This window comes from Leguminivora glycinivorella, chromosome 1 (assembly GCF_023078275.1).
Source record: "Leguminivora glycinivorella isolate SPB_JAAS2020 chromosome 1, LegGlyc_1.1, whole genome shotgun sequence".
NCBI classification, from domain to species: Eukaryota; Metazoa; Arthropoda; class Insecta; order Lepidoptera; family Tortricidae; genus Leguminivora; species Leguminivora glycinivorella.
Window position 1 is genome coordinate 34,910,030 of NC_062971.1, and position 26,462 is coordinate 34,936,491.

The window sequence follows — 26,462 nt, forward strand, 5'->3', positions numbered from 1 at the left end:
CGCGCTCTATTAAACAAAAGTCGTTATATACCTACCTTTTCTTTTCATTGACAGACGAAGATACAAGTTTGTTTAAAAGTAGTGACGATATTTTACTAGAGAGCGGACACGTCAGCGGCGGACGTGTCACAGTTGTTACACAGTATAATAAAGAGTACTATCGTACAGTATGGCCACTCCCGCTCCCCGCTGAAAGTGCCACCCAACCCCTCTCGGTTACCTCACAGTTACCGCCTGTCAAAAACGCGAACAGTCGACCTGTCATATCTCACTCATACAAGCATGGTACGCGTTCACCTACACGAGCTTAGAATGTGTGCTAGGAACGCACCTCTTTCATATATAAGTATTTGATCGCCAGTGTCCGAGGAGTGGTTGTTAGCTCGTTGAGCATACAACGCTGTGTTCATTGTCGTTGTGTGACCTGAGGGGTTACCATGACGTACTAAAGACGTTCATTTAGGTTGAGAGAAAGGGACACAGCTATAGCAGTTACATAGCTCCGTCCCTCTCTCTCAACCTAAACTGAACGGCTTTAGCACGTCATGGTAACCCCCCTGAACAGTTGAACACGATTCACTGGTCATTCGCATGTACACAACTATGGAAATGAGCGTCATATACAAGTATGTGGGTACAAGAACTTGCAACAGGCGTATTCAATACAAATTGCTGGGCATATCCGATCTCCTTCCGAATACAGGTTGTAATCGTTATGTTATCCTTACTATCCATACTAATATTATAAATGGGAAAGTGTGTGTGTTTGTTTGTCCGTCTTTCACGGCAAAACGGAACGACGAATTGACATGATTTTTCAAGTGGAGATAGTTGAAGGGATGGAGAGTGACATAGGCTACTTTTTGTGTCTTTCTAGCTCGAGCAAAGCCGCGGGCAAAAGCTAGTTCCAATATAATTATGAACTTATAGAATAAATGTAAATGGGTTAGCTCCCACATCTCGCAGCTCGGGACACTTGCGAGGTATTGGATATCCGTCAAAACATGTTCTAGGTAATTTTCCCTTAATGTTGTCTCAATGGGTAACATTAGTATCATTGCATTATATAATTATGATCTCCCGATTACAAATATGTGAGATGACAGGCAAAATAAAAGGCGTGGGAGTTGTGGCGTCATAAAGTCGGCAATACAAAGAAGAATACATATTTCGTTTAATCATACAATGAGGGATATCAAATGAAACGTCCATAAATATCCGAGACGAGCGAAAATCGATTTCTAGAAGACAGACATTTGAGGTCATAATAATACTCCTAATGAACAACTTTTATTATGAGACCAATATTGAAATTGCGAAAAACTGCCTATTACCACAGTATAATAAAGAGTACTATCGTACAGTATGGTCACTCCCGCTCCCCGCTGAAAGTGCCACCCACCCCCTCTCGGTTACCTCACAGTTACCGCCTGTCAAAAATGCGAACAATCGACCTGTCATATTTCACTCATACAAGCTTAGTACCTACACGAGCTTAGACTGTGTGCTATTAGGAACGCACCTCTTTCATATATTTGATGGCCAGTGTCCGAGGTGTGCTATTACGGTACCTATGGCCATAGAAATGAGTGACATTACGTTTATAGTTGAAATCTATGAAGCAGCCAAAACTTTTTAACGAGATATCAGCATTGGTCGCTTAATAAAAGTTGTTCATTACGACCTCAAAAATTATGCAGAGTTTTGCTAGTAAGTACTCATAAAATCACCCCGTATGTGTTGTACTAGTAAATGAGCCTTAAGCGTGGTACGAAGCAATGAATAGCTAGAAAGTAGGAAAGAACTGCAATCCCAGAGCGCAGCCGGCAGCCATGGAAATGTAAAGGCTCCGCAAATAACCTCAATCATGAGTTCCGCCGCGGAAGGACATAGCCCTGCTTAGGGTATTCTCATCGCTAGGACGTGCAAAACCAGTCTAAGGCCACAGCTCGGACACTGGCGATCAAATATATGAAAGAGGCGCGTTCCTAGCACACAGTCTAAGCTCGTGTAGGTGAACTCGTACTATGCTTGTATGAGTGAGATATGACAGGTCGACTGTTCGCGTTATAGACAGGCGGTAACTGTGAGGTAACCGAGAGGGGTGGGCGGAACTTTCAGCGGGGAGCGGGAGTCACCATACTGTACGATAGTACTCGTTATTGTACTGTGCTAAGGCGGTATACATACATCGACTCACACACATGTATTCCTAAAAGGGGTACACACGAAACAGCTCAATACTGTCCCAACTAGCAAAACGAAATCGTGATAGGATATTGCATTGAAATGTGATATGAAATGCTAGCCCGTCGCCCACACCACAATGGAACTCAATATCCCACAGTCGACTGACATAATTCATGCATAAATCACTGTAATACTTGTTGGCCTACTGATAGTACTGATTACTGATTCCCAAACTTTTTATCACTACTTACCTCATAGTTTTTCTTACGTTTTTCATGCATTTGCCGTTTATTAAATAACGTGAAGATAATCATAATAAAATATTTTTTTATCAAAAGTTAGATTTGACGAATCTGCGCGACATATCGTCACTACTTTTAAAAAATCTCGTATCTCACGCTGTTCCTCAAAGTTAAAACGCCGTAAGTCTATATGCATTCCATACATACTTACTACAATTTTCTTTTCATTGACAGACGAAGATACAAGTTTTTTTTAAAGTAGTGACGATATCATAGTGGATGAGTTAGGATGACACGAACTATAACGCGATGCAGACCTCGCTTCTGCGACATCTACCGACAGATTGGGTTAACTTTACACTACGGAACATACAGTCGGAAACGTTCGTATTTTCGTGTTATTTCCGTCACCATTCGTACTCTATGTGCGGAGACTGACTCAAATAGCATTTCATTTGCGAATTTCCGTATAAACGAAGGAAAAACCTTTCGCACTACATCTGCGAGCCGATTTTTGAGTCTCACGCGTTCAAATTCAGAAAATTGTCACTGAAAACTATTATTTTCACCGCTAGCTAGTCACCGTTTTCAACCGGTATTTTAGTGACAAAATCCCGTATGCGAGATTCAAAAATCGCCCCCAGTACTGGTTGTTTCTCCCGAACGGCTGCAAGCATACAGAACCACGCCACAACTTGCCCCGTAAAATGAAAACAAGGATGAAAGGGCTTTAAAACGTGTTGTTCTACTTCCGAGTTTCTTGTTCCAACTTGGCTGGGCCGCGTAATTAATATTCATACGGACAAGATATGTGTTCGAGCTGACTGTGAAGGAATATTGGACTAAGTCTACAGGCTAATATGTGTGCAGTTGTGATTTTTTATAAGATCAGGGGCAGCTCACTCCGCGATTCTATCGTCGCGCTATAAGTACATGTCGGCGGCCGCGAGTTCGCGGCCCATTCAGTGGTGACGACCTTCGCGCGGCGCAATAAAATTCGCTGCTCGCGTGCGGTCCGTCTGTTAATGTAGGTAAAAATTTAGGATGGCGATGGCGGCATTTTGTGAACATCAAAGGAGTGAGCCTTCTGTACTTGTACTATTATATATTCTGTGGTAAGACTTATAGTACTACTTAGTAAGCGACGCTTACTAAATAGTACTACTTCCTACTATTTAGTAAGCGACGTAGGTATGTTAGTTTCATGATTGCTTATCACGACGGTGAACCAAATTTTGGCACTAAAAAAGATTTAAATTTTTCTACGAGTAGTATTAAACCTAAGCCCCTACATTGTAAATCAATTAGTACATTGCACATTGTGCAAACAAGGGGAGGAAGTTGAATATTACTAACGAGAGTAAGTTAAATCGCGACGGCTTGCAGCATTTCATTATTCTCTTGGGAGAACGATTTTTCTATAACTCACGCTCCGCCTGCGTGCACTAGCACATTTAAAGTGCGGGTGTGATGAAAAATGTATTATGTACTTTTTCAAATATTGTCGAACGCTGTAAACTGTAAAGCTGAACTCAGATGTTTTATAAATTTGTTATGATTAATCCGTTTCCATACTTTTATTTCACGCATTACGTATGCGTTTTTCTCGCTATTTTCCATCGTCAAAAGCGAGTACATTTAAAATACTTCATAGGTTCGTACATAAATAATCCCTGTCCAAAAATATCCGATTTTACCTTCAGCATTTTTTAAAATAGATTCATTTTCATTGTTGTCGACTTCCAAAACCAAGTTTTCTTACTAAAATAGCGGGTGGGTGTTTTAGAACATCTTTCTTACTTATTAATTCCTTCCCTGATGCTATAAATGGATCAAATTCTCCTTTTCTCTGTACATTCAATTGCACTTTGGCGCGTTACGTATTCAGACTCGCAGGTAATGAAATCTTTGCCGGTGAAAAGTCGAATTGGTTAGTTTAAGTCTGCGGGACTCGGTCGAATTTCACCTTCTAAAAAGAATGGAGTTTCGTTCTCTTTTTAGGGTTCCGTAGTCAACTAGGAACCCTTATAGTTTCGCCATGTCTGTCTGTCTGTCTGTCCGTCCGCCGATAATCTCAGTGACCGTTAGCACTAGAAAGCTGAAATTTGGTACCAATATGTATATCAATCACACCGACAAAGTGCAAAAATAAAAAGTGAAAAAAAAAAATGTTTTATTAGGGTAAAAAAATCACTCCCCACCTTACGTGTAGGGGGGGGTACAGACTACAGGTACACGTAAGGTGGGGAGTGATTTTTTTTTCATTTCAACCCTAACGTGTGATATATTGTTGGATAGATATTAAAAAATGAATAGAGGGGTTTACGAAAACCAGTTTTTGATATTGTTAATATTTTCGGAAATAATTGCTCCAAAAGTTATTGATAGGTTGTCCAGTTTTTGAAAAAAATACGGGAAACTACGGAACCCTACACTGAGCGTGGCCCGACACGCTCTTGGCCGGTTTTTCAAATTACGTGTGAGAAATTAAGTAATGAGACTTTTGCACATGCAATGACATGACGTTAGGACAGGTACAGATCTTACAGATAATAAAGTGCAGTCACGGACTTTAATCGTTGATCCACTTTTAGCGCATTTTATACTGGTCAGTTCTTACAACTGTATGATGATGATATACTGGTCAGCTTAACTATGAAATGTCCAGTAAAAAAAAGTGGATCAACAATTAAAGTCCGTGACCGTACCAATCTAACTTTTATTTGGCACGTATTTAACCGGTCGACTAAATATTCAAATTTCGGCAGTTCATAAAAACAGAAAAGGGTATTAAAAATAATAGTTTGGCGACTAAAATGGGGCCTCAAAATATTTCAATACATATTAGGTAGCATTTTAATGTCGTTACGGCTACGGTTTATTCCAACGCAAGTACCAACTATTTATTTGGCAACTGAATTATTATTGTGACTTAACTAAGTTTAATATTTTAGTTGATGCCTGGTTAATTATATGCCCTTTTATTTCACTGTCGTATATTACATAATATGTGTATGTTATATTTGAATTTGACATTCAAACCATGATCACTTATTATCAAGTTATATTTAAGGTAATCTACATCTATCACGGAGAAGGTATAATTATGGGAATTCTAAAAACGTGTGGGTGGTTCGACGAAACTTTCAGCATTTCCTCAATATATTTGAAAAGAAGGACGGATAATGAGGTCGACGTGCATTTTGATAACAACGATAATTTTAGGCTACTAATAAATAACCTTAAAGTGATTGTGCTGTACTGAATGAAGTGGACCTTATAAAATGTAATATAGGTAAGTAGTAGGTACGGTGTCAAATATAGTATGAAATAGAAGACTTGGTACAGTAAGAAGAAAAATTAAAATTTTGAAAAAACCCCCGACCGCGACCTAGTGGACCGATTTTCATGAAACATGGCTAAGAACACTCCCGACTAACTCAGCTTTCAGATAAAAAAACTAAATCAAAATCGGTTCATCCGTTCGAGAGCTACGATGCCACAGACAGACATACACACAGACAGAAAGACAGACAAACAGACAGACAGACATACAGACAGACAGACAGACATACACACAGACAGACACGAGTGGGGGGACGCACTTTTTTTCCTTTAGGAGCGATTATTTCCGAAAATATTAATATTATCAAAAAACGATCTTAGCAAACCCTTATTCATTTTTAAATACCTATCCAACAATATATCACACGTTGGGGTTAATGAAAAAAAATATCAGCCCCCACTTTACATGTAGGGGGGGGGGGGTACCCTAATAAAACATTTTTTTCCATTTTTATTTTTGCAATTTGTTGGCGTGATTGATATACATATTGGCACCAAATTTCAGCTTTCTAGTGCTAACGGTTACTGAGATTATCCGCGGACGGACGGACGGACGGACGGACAGACAGACATGGCGAAACTATAAGGGTTCCTAGTTGACTACGGAACCCTAAAAATATTAGTGATGGCGAAATATAAGGCCTAAAAGTCGGGAACATAGGCGCCCTGTGAAGTCAAAACACCCCAAAATATGTCAAATACCGCTTCTCTGCAGATGATAAAAGCTTGAAAGTTCGCGGATTCCCCGCTGGCGGGTTGTGTTAATTAATCGAGTCAATAGGAAAAAAAATCGCGCTCGCTTTGCTCGCGCTTACTGTTTACAATTATCTTCCCTTTACTTAGAAATTCAGAATCTGCTTTCCTGACTTGGCCACTATAGTGCTCCATTTGTGACAATCCATCACAGAAAGGCCCTTATGGCAGGTATTGAGTTAGGCACAGATCCTAAATCTGCATTAAATAAGCTATCTAATACAAAAAAAATCATGGCCCTAGGCCACGTACTTTTTTTTTTAAAAATCATCAAGCATACACATGCTAAGTATTGCACTTTTGAGAAAACGTGAAAAGAAGTTTGAAACTCACTTTAAGGGTGTTCCCATTGGAAGTTACATAGATGACGATTGATTGTGTATCTCAAGGTACATTTCTTTGAGAATCAGTTGTGATTGTGTTTCATCGACTTCCAGATCATGAAAAATCGAGCTTTGATTAGGGCAAGTCGCTTATAAGAAAAAATTAGGAAAACATATTTTTTTGGCTTTTCTTCTAATATGTTGCTATCTGAACTATAGTACATAGTTATATATGTTTCAACTTAAATTTAAGGATAGAAATAAAATCCCATGGTTCATTAAATATGTATATTTTAATCAGAATATCACAATTAGAATATTTAACATCTGCTCCTATAATAATAATAATTTTCGTATAGAGACTTCTAAATTATATTTAATCAGTCTACACATTTATAACTAAAGTGTCAGAATTATTCTGCATGTCTTATTTTTTTATTTATAAATTTTTAAAGTTACATAAAAATCACAAATTATTGACTCCCATACATTTGGGAAAAGGGCCCTTATGACCATCACAGATAAAAATTACTCATTGCTAATGTATTTTATTATTTTAGTTACTTATCTTGTATTATAACAGAATACCAAAGAAAAAATGTTATATGAAGTAAACTTAAAATCTTGATCATTAATCAGTAATTCTCATAAAACGTTTATTATAATTATTAATTCACACAGTACCTACCAGATCGATTTGTAATTCTTAATATTTGTTTTTTAATTATTTAAGACACTTAGTATATCGGAAGAAAACACATCTTACCACCGATAATGTCACCAATAAGGGACCATTCATAAACTACGTACCGTCAACTGCTGCAACATTGCCACGTGGCATCAACTGTGCCTATAATTGCATTAAATAAAGTGTGAGGAAGAACATCTTCGCTTTGACACGCCGCCGAATGAGGTTTGAAGTCAGATTGCACTTAGTAGCTACTCACGAGTAAGATTTTTATTTTAAAGTGACGACTAGGTACCTAAATCGGGTAATTTTTAAATTAGGTATCAAAGTACTTCATTGAATCGTACCTATATAACATAAACTAACTTATAAACAAAAGTTGTAAGTAATTACAACATTTTTTAACAACAGTTTTCATATTTTCGAACGCGCTCTGGCATAAGGGCCCTTTTCTACTAAACTTTGAGCTGAATTTTAATATAGAAATACTTAACGTACACTACTGAAACCAAGCTACAATTGCACGTCTATTCGTATATTTTACTATTTTGCATAAATTCAAAAATCGATAATTTCGAACGATTTTACAAAAACGTCGATATCTCCGTAACTAGAAACCGCCATAAGGGCCCTTTTCTTATGGATTGTCACATTTTGTTTGTTATTTTATGTACATGATATCCACGTTCAGCCACACGTAACTATACTAGGGTGTGACTACGAAAGTTCAACTATTTGTCCCTTTCGCACTCTGTATGATGAAATCCATAAATTCAGTATTGCGTTAATCTTCATATTACGGTATTACTATGAAAAAAAATTTCGCGCTCGCTACGCTCGCGATTTATTTTCCTACGTAGTGGAACTTCTTCCCAAGGGCGCCGAAACTCAAACTCGCTCTACCCTGATCGAGTGCACGGGCCGGCGCTGACAGACACGTCAAACTTATAACACCCCTTCGTTTTTGCGTCGGGGGTTAAAAATAGAGGTAATGTAGATCATCTAGGTACCGGCATGTTGTTTCTCTAGCATAGTAATCATAAGTATCATAACGAAATGTGTGATTATAATACAATCTCTTACTCAAGAAAATATACTTCACAAAAACTTTCAATTCCTTGGGGCTACGAAGGTGTTTATTATAAATAGTAGGTACGAATATGTATGTATTTTACCTATATAAATATTTACACTGGGGAAACTTCATACAACCCACATAGCCAGTATCTCGACGCTATGGTCGGTAGGGTAAAAAGTACTTCCTTGCATTATTGCTTACAATTTTTTCCATTTTGCTTATACTTATTGCAAACGTAAACATATAAAAGGCAAGCAAACAACGATCTTCTTACAGCACATTGAATGTAATAGTTATTACGGATGCAGGATACTCGCCGATGCCTACTTACTAATCCCTTCCCACTGAGCCACCTGCATTTTACACTGCCTAGATATCGATTGCCGACCGATTATTCCGACCCCAATCCCTATTCTTATCCCCGTCCCTATCTCTATCCTTGTCCCCGTCCCCGTCCCGTTCCGTCCCTGTCCCCGTCCCTCCCCTATCCCTATCCCCGTCCCCGTCCCCTATTCCTATCCCTATTTCTATCCCTATCCCTATCCCTATCCCTATCCCTATTATCCCTATCCCTATCCCTATTATCCCTATCCCTATTATCCCTATCCCTATCCCTATCCCTATTCCTATCCCTAACCCTATCTCGTCCCCGTCCCCGTCCCTGTCCCTGTCCCTGTCCTTGCCCCTGTCAAATTATCATGCTAGGAGGTAAACTTTGAAAAATCCTTTCGACTCTACTGGAGACCCTAGAGCTGGCGCGTATTTCTCGCAACGTATCGCACTGGCGATACAGCGAGGAAATGCCGCCAGCATAATGGGCACCATACCGCAGGCGGATTTGTTAGATGGTTTTTTCTTTTTATAATTGGGTTCTTTTATTTTTATTATTATTTTCTAATTATTTCTTTCGTATTATTTATTCTAAGCTTATTTTAAGTAGTGATTTAGTTATAATTTAGTTTTATTTTATTTGTAAGATTTTAATTTAAGTGTTTTTATATGTTTTAATCCTTTCTTAGTGCTCCTCTAAGGAACTTCCGTGTCAATTTGAAATCTCTTGAACCAGAAGTAAAGATGAAAACTAAAGCTATACTTATGGCTATTTTGGATATTTTAACCCCATTGCATTTATCGTGATGTATTTATCGTGATCAGCGACCTGATAAACCATAAAAACGATACCCATATTGTGTTATTGACTTTACCCCCTTTGCACCCCTTTAGGGGTCAAATTTTCAAAAAACCTGAAACATGTATTTAGTCATATGTCTTTAGGAATCCTCCTGTGAAGTTTCGAATAAAATAGTCAAACTAATCTTGTTTCCCCATACAAACTTTGAACCCCCATTTCACCCTTTTAAGAGGAGAATTTTGAAAAATCCTTTCTTAGTGCTCCTCTACACCATATAAGGAACCTATGTGCCAAATTTGAAATCTCTAGGACCAGCGGTTTCGGCTGTGTGTTGATATATTATGTCAGTTAGTCAGTCAGTCAGTTTCTTCTTTTATATATTTTTTGATATTTAAACCCCATTGCACTACAACAGGGGAGAAGGTATTTCACTTCCGCCTCGTTAGATTTTAAAAACGTTGTATTTATCGTGATCAGCGACCCAATAAACCGTAAAAACGATACCCATATTAGTTTTTTGACTTTATCACCCCCTTTTCACCCTTTTAGGGGTTAAATTTTCAAAAAACCTGAAACACGTCTTTAGTCATATGTTTTTAGGATCCCTCCTGTGAAGTTTCGAATAAAACAGTGAAACTAACATTGTTTCCCCACACAAACTTTGAACCCCCATTTAGAATAGAATAGAATAGAAATCGTTTATTCGTGGTAAATTACAATAGGTATTAAAAATACAAACATTTAATTATTAAAACATAATATAAAAATTATCGTTTACCACGAAATGGTCCCGCCTCAGCATAATGCTAACCATACAGTCAGCGCTGGTCTTCCGGCGACACCATTTGTGGGCCACGGACGCAAACGTGCAACACGGCCTTAATATAACTTGAACGCGCCCATTTGTCATTCTTGGGTCGACGCCATCTTGTTGCGCCTGCGCGCTGCACGATGGGTTAGGTGTCATGATGACATTCATATGACATTTGAGAACTGAGAAAACGAAAACCATGTTGCACGTTTCACGATTGATATAAAATTACAATTCTACATTTCAAACAGTTCAATCTGCTAAAAAAGTAATAACTACATGGAACAAGCATAACGTTAACTCGTTACACGGAAAAATAAGTGCAATAATACATTGATTAAGTTCTTTGTTACAAAAGCGTTTACGTTGCCGAAGCGTGTGTGCTCCGAAGTGCCAAGAAACAATATGCATACAGTTATCACCTATATAAGTGACGATTGGGTTACAACAATTATACCCACAAGTTACGATGCGGCAATAAATTGCGAAAACGCGGACACGAGATCAACAAGTGCGCTTTGGCTGTGTCTGTAAAGAAAGGACATAAAACAGGTATGCCTTTTACTACCTAATTAACTAATTAATTGGCTTGCTCATTTGTACAAATTGTAGCAAGCACTTAACACAGTTACTTGAAAGTATTGATTAAGAACACTACAAAAAACTTGTGTCATTTCGGAAAGCTTCCTGCTGCCGCTGGTGCTGAAGTATACATAACTGAAGTTTGGTTTTAAAAGATTTGATACTAATTTGCAGGTTCCTGAGGGGAGGAGGAATGTTGTTCCAGCAGCGACTGGCCAAGTACTTAAAACTACCACGAAATGCTGCTGAGGTGTGTCGAGGCGTCACCAGTTGAACACTGCAGTTACGAGCCCCTAACGATCTACGAGTGGACATCCATGATAGCTTCTCAAAAAGATATGACGGAGATTTGTATTTAATCGTACCAAAAAGAAGACAAGCCAGATGAAGTTTGCGACGGTGCAACATTTTAAGAATGTTATGATCATTCAAAAACGGAGTTACATGGGCTCTTGGTGGGATATTGAAGCAGTAACGAGCACACGCATTTTGTACCCGCTGAATGAGTCGTTTCGTTTTTGCTAGGAGACAAGAACCATACACTAAGTCCATGTAATTTAGTTTCGACAGAACAAGTACTTCGACTAACTGAGTGCGCAGAGATTCATTGATAAATGGTCTTATGTTATATAATAATCTTAACCGGTAGAAACAGTTTCTAACAGACTCAGTAACATGCTTTTCATACCTTAGTGAGCTGTCCATAATTAAACCTAGATTTCGAGCCTCATAGACTCTCTCAATGGGCTCCCCTGACAACATTACATCTCTGGTAGGCCTGATGCTGTTGAGCTGTTTTTTGGTGCCAAATATTAAATATTTTGTTTTAGCGGCATTGAGCATTAAGCCATTCTCTAAAGCCCACGATGCAATGCTTGCAAGATCCATATTTATTTTTTGTATAGCGCTGTCAATGTCAGAAGGCCTACAAGATATATATATCTGCGTGTCGTCTGCATACATATGATACTTGCAGTGTGTAATGCGTGTTCCCATATCTGCAGTGTACAAGATAAACAGGATCGGGCCGAGTATTGATCCCTGTGGGACGCCTCTGGAGACGGCCATTTTTTCTGACATCTTGACTGATCCATCACTTGAGCTTAACTTTACATATTGAAACCTTCCAGTGAGATAACTATGGAACCATCGCAGTGCACTACTATCAAATCCGTAATAACTCAACTTTGATAGCAACAAATCTACATGTATGCAGTCGAATGCCCGAGAAAAATCGAGCAGTACGAGCAGTGTACACAAGCCTTTATCTTGCGCGCTAAGTATATCATCCGTGACATGTAGCAGGGCTGTGGCTGTACTACGCCCCCTCCTAAAGCCTGACTGCACATCCGGTAAGATACAGTTGCTTACAATGTACTCATTAAGTTGTGTGCACACAATTTTTTCTATTATTTTAGATATACACGGCAATATACTAATAGGTCTCAAGTCCCTTAGCTCTGATGGATTAGTGTTTTTGGGCAATGGGCGTATGATGGCTACTTTCCAGATGTCAGGATAAGTAGATGTTAAAATAGAAGTATTTATTACATTAGTCAACAAGTCTAGAGTGTATGGGAACGTCATCAGGAGCATTTTCAAGTTAATCAAGTCATGACCTTCTGCATTTGATTTCAGTTTAGAAACATTTTTAAGTATCTGCTCGGTGTTAACTGGTTCAATATGAAACACAGACTTGTTGAACCTGTGGAATTCAAAGTAGGATAGCTGTGAAATTGTAACTTGTGATGTCAGCGGTAGATCCAAAAAATGATTATTAATTACATCCGGGTCATTGAAAGTAGATGGTAGTTCAGTGTTATTTTTAGGCAGAATGGTCGTTTTTAAATTTTTCCAGAGGGATTTTGGCTCCTTTATTTTATTATTTATATTCTGGTTAAAAAACGCAGTCTTTTCATTATATATGGCTTTGTTTACTGTGGATTTTAGGTCTTTGTAATACAGTTTTTTACTCTCAGAACGAGTTTTATGATAGTCTGCGGCAGCCTGATCACGCAAACGCATCATTAACTTCACCGTGTCAGTTATCCAAGGATATGAAGGGCCCTTTATTATGGTTTTTTTTAGGGGTGCATATAAGTCAAATAAATAGACTATGTACTTGCATAATGCTTCCAATTTATCATTAACGTTAGGTAACTCAGACATAATATCCCACCTTACACTACGCAAGGCAGTATCAAAAAGTGCAAGATTAATGTTGTCAAGGGGCCTGTACAGTACAGTGTACGGCTGTGGTTTATTTCGCCTTATACTGAACTCACACATAACAATACAGTGCCCAAAGAGAGTCCCGACATGCTCAACATTAATTTTTCTGGCATGTAAATCAGTGCAAACAACGTCGATCAGTGTCTGGCTGGTATTTGTGAAGTGTGTTGGTTCAGTTACTACTTGTGCTAAATTAAAACTATATAAAAAATTGTTAAATTTTGTTATTTTGGAATCATTACTATCAAATAAATTAATGTTAAAATCACCCAGCAGTATTAAATGATCATAACAATTAAGTGAGCTAATTGTATCCGATATGGCGTCCAAAAATAGGTCAACATCCTGCCAAGGTGGACGGTAAGCTGTGCCTATTACTATTTTTTTCCCTGTAGCGTCATGAGTGCCCACATTTGTTCAACTGACTTATGTTTGGGGTCTACGGGGTGTGGCAAGTTACGAGCAGTGACGTTTCGTTTGATATAAAAACCAACCCCCCCGCCGCGTGAGCGCAAGCCCTGTGGTCTCGGAGTGTGGCGAAGCCTACACCCCGGTATCACAGGGGCCCGGCCCTCATCGCCCCCTCTCAGCCAAGTTTCATTTATTGCTAAGACATCCATGTCCAATCGAACGCAGGTCGCTAAAAAATTGTCTTGATTAGTGCCTAATGAGCCCGCATTGAACAAACCGATTCTAAGCAGATTTTTAGTCATTTTATAAAATGGTGAAAAACATAGTACTCATAGTAGATAAGCGGGCGGCATAACATAACCGGTTTTGCATAGGTAGCGAGCGTGTTCATTGGGTGCAGTGAGTGTTTGAGGTTATAAGCGTAAATGTGTGTTTCGGCATGTGGTTGTGCATAAGTAAATAATATACATGATGTAGTATTCAGATTATTGAAGCAAGTATTAGGTGTAGTAGAAATCCTCCAGTTCAGTGTAAGTTTTTCAAGTGTGTAATAAGTAGTGAGCGGCAGCAGTAGCAGTGACAGACAGAAGCGAGTTATAGCTAACGAAAGTGATCTTAGGCTAAACGTCAAGTGAATATTATAGTGATCAAACCTATCGTAAGCTAAAAACACGGTCTAGGTCTAATTCTGTGCGAATACGGTGCCGGGGCGAGCTCGTGCCCGCCTGCTGTCGCGCGTAGATCTTGCCGTCTCTGGTCCAGACGTATCGCCAAGAGTGCTGCTGCTTCAGCTCCCGAGCCCTATACAGGAGACGCCGGTTGTGTGGAGTCAGCCGCTCGTTGATGTAGAAGGTGCAGACCCGGCCAGGAATGCCGGTGCCTTCCGTAGTGGCCCCGCGGCGCACGCGCGCCGCCTGGAGCAGGCGGTCCCTGACGGCCCGGCGCGCCAGGCGCACCACGAGCGGCCGCGGCCGCCCCGCCGGCTCCTGGGTACCCTCCTGCAACTGAGGCGCGCGCCCCACACGCGCAGCATCGACGACGTCATGCTCGGTGAGTTCGACTCCCAGTTTCTTGCTCAGGGCTGTTACTATATGCATCGTGCTTTCGCCGCTACTCTCCGGCACACTACTAATCTCGATGTCATTTAGTAACAGCTCCTGATCGCGATCATTGAGCTCCAACCTGAGCTGCGAGACAGTTTCCGCGAGAGAGGCGCTAGGAGCGGCATCACTGTGTTGAGGTCTGCTCTCCAACGCCTCGACACGGGCACATAGCGCCTCGATGCGCCCCTCACAGCTGTCGACCCGCCTGTCGCACTGGTCGATTCTGGCTGTCAGGCCATCCAAAGACGCACGAAGAGCGCGCATCTCCTGGCACATCCTGCGCATCCCCTTAGGATTGATTAACCAAACAAGTAATTTTTTTTTTAAAACCCTCGACATAGCATGTCGTTTTTGCGTCGGGAGTTAATGAATAACCTAACCACAAAATTAAAATTTTGAAAAAACCCCCGACCGCGACATAGTAGACCGATTTTCATGAAACATGACTAAGAACACTCCCGACTTACTCAGCTTTCAGACAAAAAAAAAACTAAATCCAAATCGGTTCATCCGTTCGGGAGCTACGATGCCACAGACAGACACACACACAAACAGACAGACAGACACACACACAGACAGAAACGTCAAACTTATAACACACCGTCGTTTTTGCGTCGGGGGTTAAAAACAACAAGCTTAAGGTAACCGAACCGTAATGTAAAGGCTATCCCGAGTTGTCGCAAGTAAATTCTCTCTTAGTTCTCTTTTATTTCGTTTGTTTTGCAATTTAATGCAAAATAAACCCTGATGAATAGTTATCCGTAAATAGTTCTCGGAGACGCTCTTAATTACGCAACGGCTAGAAATGGCATATTTTCCGACGCAATGTACAGAATAGCAAGCCTGCAGGGGGATGAATTCATAAAAAGTAAAATACTCTTAGCGATGCTGAAATCGCTGCGCGGCTCGACATTCTTGAAGCCGCGAGCACTTTTTGAATAACTCGAAATGAGATTTAATTATTAATAGAAAAAGGGTATCTAGTTGTAAAAGTTTTGACAGGATGAATAATTTAATCTCTTTTTTAGTCCCATAATATAAGGGGTTCAGAGCACGCCAGGCAAGTACGTGATTGAGATTAAACGTCGGTGATACGTTTGAGTCTGGTCCGCGTAGGCATCACGTATTTTAATATGATTAGATAGATGCTACTGACGAATGTTTGCAAATTTTAGATAGAAGACGATCTTATCGATAACCGAGTAAATTTATTTTAGCTATGTCGAATGTTTGCCTTATAATTGGCAATTTTGCAGATAGAAGACGATCTTATCGATAACCGAGTAAATTTATTTTAGCTATGTCTGATAAAAAAATAATTTATAGAACCAAAGCGAGGACTTTGTGTTTAATACAATAGAATTGTCGTTCATGGACACCATGGCGGGAAAGGTCCTTTGTCCCGGCCTCTGTATAATACAAAAGAATTGTATGGACACCATATTTTTGCGTCATAAAACAAAATTTGAAATTTAACCGACTTCAAGATTTCTGAGAGGGTCATTCGATTGTCTTTTGTTTTTAACCCCCGACGGGGTATTATAATTTTGACGTGTCTGTCTGTCTGTGTGTGTGTGTCTGTCAGTGGCATCGTAGCTCCCGAACGGATGAACCGATTTAGATTTAGTTTTTTTTTTGTCTGAAAGCTGAGTTGATCGGGAGTGTTCTTAGCCATGTTTCATGAAAATCGGTCTACTATGTCGCGGTCGGGGGTTCTTTCAAAATTTTAATTTTGTTTAAGTGGTTAGGTTATTAATATCGTTGTCGTTCATGGATACCATGTGCAGATATTGTGTAATCTTATTTGCTTCATGAAATACGTTTTAAAATCTAACCGACTTTGAGATTTCACAGAGGGGTGGCAATTCTATTGTCTTGGTTTTAATAGCATTTATCGATGATTTCAATAAGGTTTTGATAGTTTCCACACACAAGTATTGGAGCACAATTACCTTACTTGGTAGACTTGTTAAAACACTGCAAAATGTATTTACTAGTCAGTATTTAATTATCAGGAGGCCGACGCCGCATCGCTGCAAACATTGCCGAGTTGGAAACTTTTACTCTGCCGAGTAACCTCAAATAAAACAAAAATGTTGGAAAACTTTACGATTTAGAGGAAATCAAATAAACCCGTATTGCAGCACGATACGGTTTAATTTAGTTTAGTCGGTGTAAAGTTTTTTATACAGTTAATTGTGGACTAGTTAACATTTAACGTGGCGATGGCGTTGACAACTTATAGTAGGAGTTGAAGTTATTCTATTAGTTTAAACTATAGTCCCTTAGTACCCTTACCATGAGTTTGATACTGTTCACTTAAGTCTGCTTAACGAACATTTCAAATCTCGGGACGTTCTAGTGTACCAGCGAGATTCATAAAAATAAATAAAAGAGGTTAAGCACACGGTAGCGATTACGTCCAGCATAGCTCTGTTCTCTAATAAACAGCACCTTGAAATGCTATTGAACGCATCCGCAGTTTACTCAAAGTTAATTGCTACTGAACGCATTTCGATCCGCACCTAAGTCCTGTCACGGTCGCTACAATCTTAACTTACTACACCGTGTTTCCGGTATCACTCAAAACCTCAGACACCCCAACTGATTTTTATTTTTTTAAACGTATCTAGAATATTCATTTTTTAATTTGATGATTATTATTTTTTTAAACTGAATATTTAATTTTCTGTGCAGCTCTACTCGACTTTTAACTCTACACTCAATAAAATAATTGCTAGCTACCATCGTAAACCTTAAAACTGATTAATTGTGTACGTTACTGCAACGACATAAGGTTTACCAATAGACAGCTATGTCACTGTAAAGCACGTTAAACTGTGTCACAGTAAACTTCAAATTGGACAGGTGACGCAGTAAGCAAATTTAAACCTAACGTTCAAAATGACAAGGTTGTAATTAGGTAAGAGTTCAATTTGTTATGACTTATGATAAACTTTAAAATTAAAGTGACGCACAACGTCAAACTTGTAGCGGAAAAAATAATCGTCCAAGTAACCAGCCAGTATTAATACCCCTAAATACTGAAAAAGGTATACAACCTCTAGCAATATGATATGCACAATGTTGTATTATGAATTTGTAGAATGGGCATGTAAACAATAACTAATAATACAAATTAAAACAAAAAATATTACCCCCATCAAGATATAGCTCAATCGATTATACTCTCGATTCTGAACAAACAGTTTTCAGGTTTTTAGTGTTAAATGAAACACGGTGTATAAACCTTAGCATTTAATACTAATATTATAAATTTTAATATCTTCTTAAAAGTATCCCTCCCACTAAGGCCTGTTTACTGAATAAATTATTTAATCGATGGATCCAGAAACCATCCAGAAAGATCCAATTTTGCAATCATTCTTTTGATGTATTACATGCTCGTATGTGAGAAAGGGCTGCGTTTGGGGGTTCTGGAACAGTTGGAAATAATTAGGTACAACAATAGGGGCTTGATCCTGAATGAGCAGTTGAATGTTGCGTCATCGCCGTTATTACAAAATTTTCCATCTAACTTGCATGGTAGGGGGGGTAAACAAAGTATAAATATGGCCGACCATTAAAAAAAAGGGACGATCAGTCAGTTGCGGAACTTCGGACCGTCAACATCAGCTCCTGAGGATGCCTCGTAGAGAGGCGAAACACGTGTCGAGTTTTGTATTTTTGGTCGTGGGTTGTTATATTTATTTGCGTATTTATTTTTGCGGTGGGAGGGTGGGAACATTAATTGCATCTAAAAAATACACTAGTAAGTATAACATGTTAGCACTGATTGACTTGCACGTTATCTATTCGCGGATTAGCAAAGGAATGTTCTAGTTTATGATTAATAAATTATTTGTATTTGTACTTACAGTTCTCCTATTAGGATTGAAAGAGCTCGCGATTTTGTGTGGAAACCACATAAAATTTCCAAAGCCAAAAAAGTGGGGTGGACAACTTTGAAAAAAATGGCCCGCGGGCGTCATATTGGCTTCTCAATCCGCATCTTACTTAGTTAATACTGAACGTATCTCGGTCCGCACCTATGTCCTGTCACGGTGGCTATAGCGATGCTGCTTTACTAGGTTATATTATATCTTATACTAGCTTTTACCCGCGGCTTCGCCCGCGTAATAAAAGTATTCATTAAGATTTTCATTTGGATCCTTAGGTTTCTCTGTAGGTATATTTATCTGCGATTATTTCGATTGCACATAATACTTTTGCTTGCAATGATTGTAGAAATATTACAGATAGACCACAGCGTAGGTAATTCTATATACGCTGGGGAAACCTTTATAAACATCCCACATAGCCCGTATTTCGACACTATGATCGGTGGGTAAAAAGTACTTTTTTCAATTATCCCTTACAATTTTTTACATTTTGCTTACACTTATCGCAAACGTAATCTTCAAGCAAGCAAACAACGATCGTCTTAGAGCACATTGATTGTAAGAGACCGCCGACCGATTATCCGTATCCCTCTAACGATACCCATATTATCCGTATCCGTATCCGTATCCGTATCGCTATCGCTATCGCTATCGCTATCGCTATCGCTATCGCTATCGCTATCGCTATCCCTATCGCTATCCCTATCGCTATCCCTATCCCTATCCCTATCCCTATCCCTATCCCTATCCCTTATCAAGATGTTTAATGATATAACACTTTAAGTTCTCGCGCTTTGTACACATATTTAAAGTCACATACAGGTCGAACGCGATTAATTAACATTATTTTTACCTTTTTTCCCAACGTTTAGGCCAGGTTGCACTGGCCGTGGTCGCGGAAGACTGACGTCCCAGCAAAATGTCACCGGAGATGTAAACAACACAAAACTACCCGATACTAATTTATATAAATGTTCGGGATAGACAAATAAATGTAATCTACCCGCTTTTAGTTAATGTTTATTTCACACCATGTTTATTTTAAAGGTAAAAATAATGTTAATTAATCGCGTTCGACCTGTATGTGACTTTAAATATATGTTTAATGATTTCTTATCAAGTGCTAAAATATAAAGTTTCATGGTTTTATCTTTTATAATTAAGAAATCCCATACATCAAACTTTCAACCTCTTTTTCAACCCCTTCATCCCTTTTTTTCGAAATAAAAAGTAGCCTATGTTCTGTCTCAGGATCTAAAGATTGTCTGTTCCAAATTTCATCAAAATCGGTTGCGTGGTTTAAGCGGGAAAGCGTAACAGACAGACAGACAGACAGACAGACAGACAGACAGACAGAGTTACTTTCGCATTTATAATATTAGTATGGATATGGAAGTATGGATTAATGTACTTACAGTTAACACTAAGTTGCACAGTAGCGTCCAACTGCTGGCCCTCGGGCATAGCCCTGTTCCACACCACGCACCGGAACACGGCGTCGTCGTCCTCCCGCGTCGGTGTGAGCGTGAGGTCGCGATGGTGGGCTCAGCTCGCGTGCGTGCGTGCGTCATGTTGGCTTCCAGGGGGTAGGTTGAGCCGTCGCGGTACCATCTGGGGAAGAAAATAAGCTTCAGTAAAGAGAGATAGCAACACATGATAAAATGGGAAAAGGTCATATTATTATCGTTGGGCGGATAGAGTGGAGCTTGAGCTGGCGAGATACCGTTCAAGACCGAGTAAAGTGGTGTGCTTATGGTGGAGGCCAAAACTCATTTTGGGTTATCGCGCCAGCCAAGTATTAAGCAATTTTAACTTTTTGACAATTTTATAACTTTTTGCAAACGTTTCTGGTTTGCAATCGATGCCACTAGGTGACTAGGCTTAGAAAATAATTTAGAAAAATATATTCCAGCGCTCTGCTAACTGTGCAGACTCAGTGAGTTCAAGTCTCACCCACGGCAGTACTTTTCCACTTTTAAATGTATTGAGCAATATTTTACAGGACACGTGGGTCTTTATAGTTTCGGTATAGGCATGTGGACGTACTACTGACACCATGTTTATTTAAAGTTTCACAATTTTTACACATTATTAATACCAGCTTTTAGTGACATTAGCAGGAGGTAGGTACATAAATTTCAACTGTAGGAAGTAGACACCGGTTGATTAAAATTTTGTCATTACTTTGCCAGATGTTGCGTCCAAACACAATCATAATGGAATATTAATATTTGATGATAATTATATCTCGGCTCATTCTACAGGGTGACTCTAGAGACGTGATCAGAACCAACAATGGCCACACTACAACCCGAATAGTTCCGTCCAATACCCAATGGGCAAGTGTCAAATTAAATGAAAAAAGAGTCAGAATGTAAGAAACCGTTTCTCACACAAGTGACATTTAAAATAAATAAAATATTATAGGACATTCTTACACAGATTGACTGAGTCCCACGGTAAGCTCAAAGAAGGCTTGTGTTGTAGGTACTCAGAAAACGATATATTTATTTATTTATTTATTTACCCGGGGCCGCGGCGTAGCAGGCAGGGTCACTACCGACTGCGCCAGACCGAGAGACATTTTATTAGCATCATAATCAAAGAGTTTTTCCTTAATTAAAATAAGAGAATTGAGAAGTGTTGCAGATTGAATCAAAAGTGTCTAGTGACTCCTGACCAACAAATAGGGTTAGTCCCGGTCACGTCTCATGAACTACCCTGTATATTTATTTGTACTGGATTAATTATTAATGCCTAGTGCAGGCATTAAGCCGATAAACAGAGTGCTTCTATAGGTATATTATATTGTGGGTTAGATTAGTTTAGTTTTAGGACCGACAACCGGACTGAAACCCAATAAGTACGTTTTTACCTTAATACGATCCGTTATTTATTTAATCAAAAAGTATGTTACAGTTTACACCAAGGCACCGTAAAACTACAAAATACAAAACAAGACTTACAAAAAAAAAATAAAAAAGACATACAAAAATAAACAAATTAAACATTAAATGGATGGATGGATGATTGATTGATTGGATGGATTTTTTCGAATGTAGGACCGATATCTAAAATATTAAAGGCGCTTTGATATCCTTCCTACATCCGATATCGGATCGGATAATGTGAAAACGCTTTAACTTGAATGAGAACGTGAGCGTGGAGGTTGGGTTGCAGTATGTCTGTGTGGATGATTGCGATTTTTAACCCCCGACGCAAAATCAACGGGGTGTTATAAATTGTGTCCGTCTGTTTGTCTGTGTGTCTGTCTGTGGCATCGTAGCTCCCGAACGGATGAACCGATTTAGATTTAGTTTTTTTTTGTTTGAAAGCTGAGTTAGTCGGGAGTGTTCTTAGCCATGTTTCATGAAAATCGGTCTACTATGTCGCGGTCGGGGGTTTTTTCAAAATTTTAATTTTTATGCAGCCTTTTTGTACGCTGTTATTTGCCGGTGACTGTACTACGTAAGTACCACAGAATCTCATTAGAGTTTTTATGACTAGAACCCGGGGTCAATTCTCCATACAAACGCTCTCGACTATTTCCTCCCTGGTTTTTGAAGATAGAGCAATGATTTTGTCAACACAGATTATTATTATTTTTATCTGTGTCGGACCGTTTTGATTTTTTTGATATTCTGCTTTTTAAAGACTCTAGAGCCAATCAAAAATTTCCAAAAACGGCCTTTTTCATTGTGGCGCAAAAAAAGGTGTGATACTCAAGATTGGTAACAACAATTAACCAAAAAAGCTAAACGGTCCGACATAGATTATTTCATTGTTATTAAAATTCTCAAATTTCGTTTCGATTGATTAAGTTTTGAAGGAGGAAAGAGTCGAGAGCGGAACCTCGATTTTAAAGATTTTTTTGAAATATCTTTTGACTGAGTTGTTCTTAATGGACAATTTTTTTTCGATAAATCTAGTTAATAACACTTTTATATTTAACTAAAATTCCCAAGTTGAAAGGGGGGCTCCTTTCCATTTTAGCATTTTCGCTACCGTATCCTCTTAAGTTAAATATTTCACACTTTATTCCATGCCTTATTTGCATCCAGGACATACATCTAGGCCCCCTAGACATGTAAATAACAGGAGTTTTCTAGAAGCAGTCACATCTCCGTCATTTCCGGGTTGAAGCGTCAAATAAAACATGAGGTAGGGAGTGGAAATGCAGAAAACGGCATTCCGGTGAGCGAGAGAGACATTACTTATACATGTGACATCTCACTCACACACTGGAGCGACGTCCGGATCTTCAGATCGTAAGGTTTTCGACCGTTTGATTGAAAAAGATATAGTCAACCAATTGGAACCATGTCCAAATGACAAGCAGTAAGAGATCTCTTACAATCTGATTAATAACGTCACTATAACATAGTTCTTTAGTGGCCTGTGGTTCCAATTGATTGACTGTGGGTACATTACAATACAGATGCGGAAAAGAGGAAGTTTGATACGAGTAGCGATAAAGGAAACAGTAGCATTTTTAAAAAGCTAAGTAAAATAAATAAATAAATATTGGGGACACCTTACACAGATTGACTTAGCCCCAAACTAAGCAAAGCTTGTACTATGGGTGCTAAGCGACGATATACATACTTAAATAGATAAATACATACTTATTATACATAGAAAACATCCATGACTCAGAAACAAATATCTGTGCTCATCACACAAATAAATGCCCTTACCGGGATTCGAACCCTGGTCCGCGGCTTAGCAGGCAGGGCTACTACCGACTGAGCCACACCGGTCGTCAAATATACAGATTGAAATCACAGGACAGGAGGCAGTTTTCCATTTTCCATCAGTATGGCTGTGTGTATGCCTGTTGCTACCTAAGTACCTACACAGAGGGAGTGCTGCCAACATGTTACGATGCCGCGGGGACACTTTAAGATTTAAGTTAAATTGCTTTAGTTTTAATGTCGTCGGTATATAAACATTAAGTTAAACATTTATTTTTTATTGTCCGTGATATTACAGTTTTTCTACGAGTCACAATCAAAATTATAATTTATCCAGTCAAAATTACAGTTTATGTGTATTTATCTATTTAAGTATGTATGTATATCGTCGCTTAGCACCCATAGTACAAGCTTTGCTTAGGTTGGGGTTAGGTTGATCTGTGTAAGGTGTCCCCGATATTTATTTATTCATTTTACTTACTGAAAAACGTCGTACGATGCACGTGCGAAAAGGAAATTCGTAACTCGTTATCATGTTTTAATTTATCGCCCCTCACATCGAACTTCCTCTTTCCCGCACTTGTATCGTAAAGTATTAACTATTTATTTATTTATTCTATTCGACGGAAAGCGGTAACTTCGATTAGTTCGTTTGGTTTTCCGGCCTTGGGACGCAAAATTAATATTTGAAGGCTAGTAGCAGACGGGCTAGCCTCCCGTCCTAAAAATGGCGCAGTGCAGTTCTCCGCCCAAACTACTAATTGCGAACAGATGTTTAACCATGTTGTTAAACCATTTAAACTTTACAGTTAAATGTGGAAAAATAAGAGGATTGTGCATCTGTTGCAAGACGGTTTCTTAATTACCTAGTGGTTTAAATATTTTTTGGTTGGGTTAAAAATTTAATAAACAAAGATCTTGGTGTAGAATATTTTTATATAAGGGAATTTACAGAATTTGGGGCCCCCAATTAGCGTAAGTCGTTAACAAAAATTAACACACTGTCAGTTTTGTGACGATAATTAAGCGAGTTAATTTTTGTTAACAATTTACGATAATTGGGGGGACCCAAATTTTGGAAATGACTATCAATAATACACATTATTATTCGGTATAGATTGTTCAAACAAATCTTAGCTCTAAAAAATGCGCGAAATTCATCTATGGTAGCTAAACCTCCGCCCCTACATTTTCATTCAATTTTTAAGTGTTATGCTTATGGCTCGTCGATGATAACGCCAATGTCAAGGTTTTAGGAAGAAATCAAAATACCTATTGGTATATTTGTGTTAAAAAAAATAACGGTCTCAAGACCAGTTTTAACTAGTAAAAGTCCTAACTAGGAATGTATGTATGCGACGTTGCCGCTATGTGTTGTCTAGACGTAATTACTCACAGGCAACCAAGCACTCGTTGAATGCTTCCCTTTATTTTATAATCATTTCTCTTTATTCCTTCAAGTTTTTAAATATCAATCTTATCATTAGGCATCTGTCTGCTCGTTTGCCTCCTCTACCATAAAAAAGAACTAGCATTTTATTTAAAAAAAATATTAATTTTCATTCGCTCGTTTTTTCACTAATAATCAAAAATTGAGACAATCTAACATATATGCATACATAAGTTGTGACTAAAATACATTAAATTATAGGTACTTATATTCATTTTTTTTTTCTCGTGCTTGTTTAACAAAAAATACTATTATTTTCTGTACTATTGTGATTCAATATCATTTTGACTCATAGACGGCTCTAAATATGTAATTTAATGTTTTAGACAGCAAGGGATTTCGAATTACAATTTACATTTTTAATCAAAAAAATATCATATTTCAGACACAGTGACAGGCATTACAAAGAGAATTTCATAAAATAAATAATTCTTTAATTGCTAATCCATACTAATATTATAAATAGGAAAGTGTGTGTGTCTGTTTGTTTGTCCGTCTTTCACGGCAAAACGGAGCGACGAATTGACGTGATTTTTAAATGAAGATAGTTGAAGGGATGGAGAGTGACATAGGCTACTTTTTGTCTCTTTCTAACGCGAGCGAAGCCATGGGCAAAAGCTAGTATTAAATATTAGGTTTGTAACCTTCAAAATAGTAAGGCAAACCAATATGGCATAGTAAAATTAAAAATGAAAAGGTACAAATAATAATCAAATATGAATACATGTAAATATCTCTAAGTGGTTCGCTGTAAGACTTTTCAGGACGTCCCACGCACTATACTTACAATAAGAGTTTTGAATGATTCACGGTTATTTCGGTTACTGCGTCGAAATATCGGGAGCTCGACAAAAATCAAAAAGGTAATCACGGTCTATATCCCGGTCAATATAAGTCTATACTTACAAGTTTTCTCTGCTTTTTCCTTTCATTACGAAGAAAATATACAAGTATCCATACTTCCATACTAATATTATAAATGGGAAAGTGTGTGTATCTGTTTGTTTGTCCGTCTTTCACGGCAAAACGGAATAGTTGAAGGGATGGAGAGTGACATAGGCTACTTTTTGTCTCTTTCTAACGCGAGCGAAGCCGCGGGCAAAAGCTAGTAAAAGTATAAAAGTAATTTTCAGTATATTGTATTGCATATATTTAAACAGACTGAGACTAGGGTACGCATTAGAGGAGCTATAGCAAACAACGAACGTGTCACAGCCTGCAAGCTGAAGGCGGGGCGAGGGGGCGGGGTGTGAACCAATGGCCTGCTTCCGTAACGTCGCAAGCGCTACGATTTTACTCGGCGCTTACGACCTTTCGGTCGCGATGATGAGCCTTGCATAGAGTGCATAGATTAGAAGTCGTAGTATAGAAGCGACATGGGTTTACATTTAGCGTGAGTTGTTAACAAAAAACATAAATCGCTGTTAGTTTTGTAACGACAATCAAGCTTGAAATCTGTATTTAAAACTAAACTTTTTTCACGTTATGAATTTAGATTATAGCTTAGTATAATTTACATAATTAAA

At 38.6% G+C, this 26,462-nt stretch overlaps 1 protein-coding gene across 1 annotated transcript in view; it reads right to left on the reverse strand.

The window, feature by feature from the left end:
- Positions 1-26,462, reverse strand: part of LOC125231436 (Down syndrome cell adhesion molecule) — a 292,377-nt gene that overhangs the window by 86,154 nt on the left and 179,761 nt on the right. Inside the window, 2 exon segments of the mRNA XM_048136898.1 lie at positions 20,208-20,321; positions 20,324-20,403. Of these exon segments, the coding sequence (XP_047992855.1) occupies positions 20,208-20,321; positions 20,324-20,403 (194 nt within the window).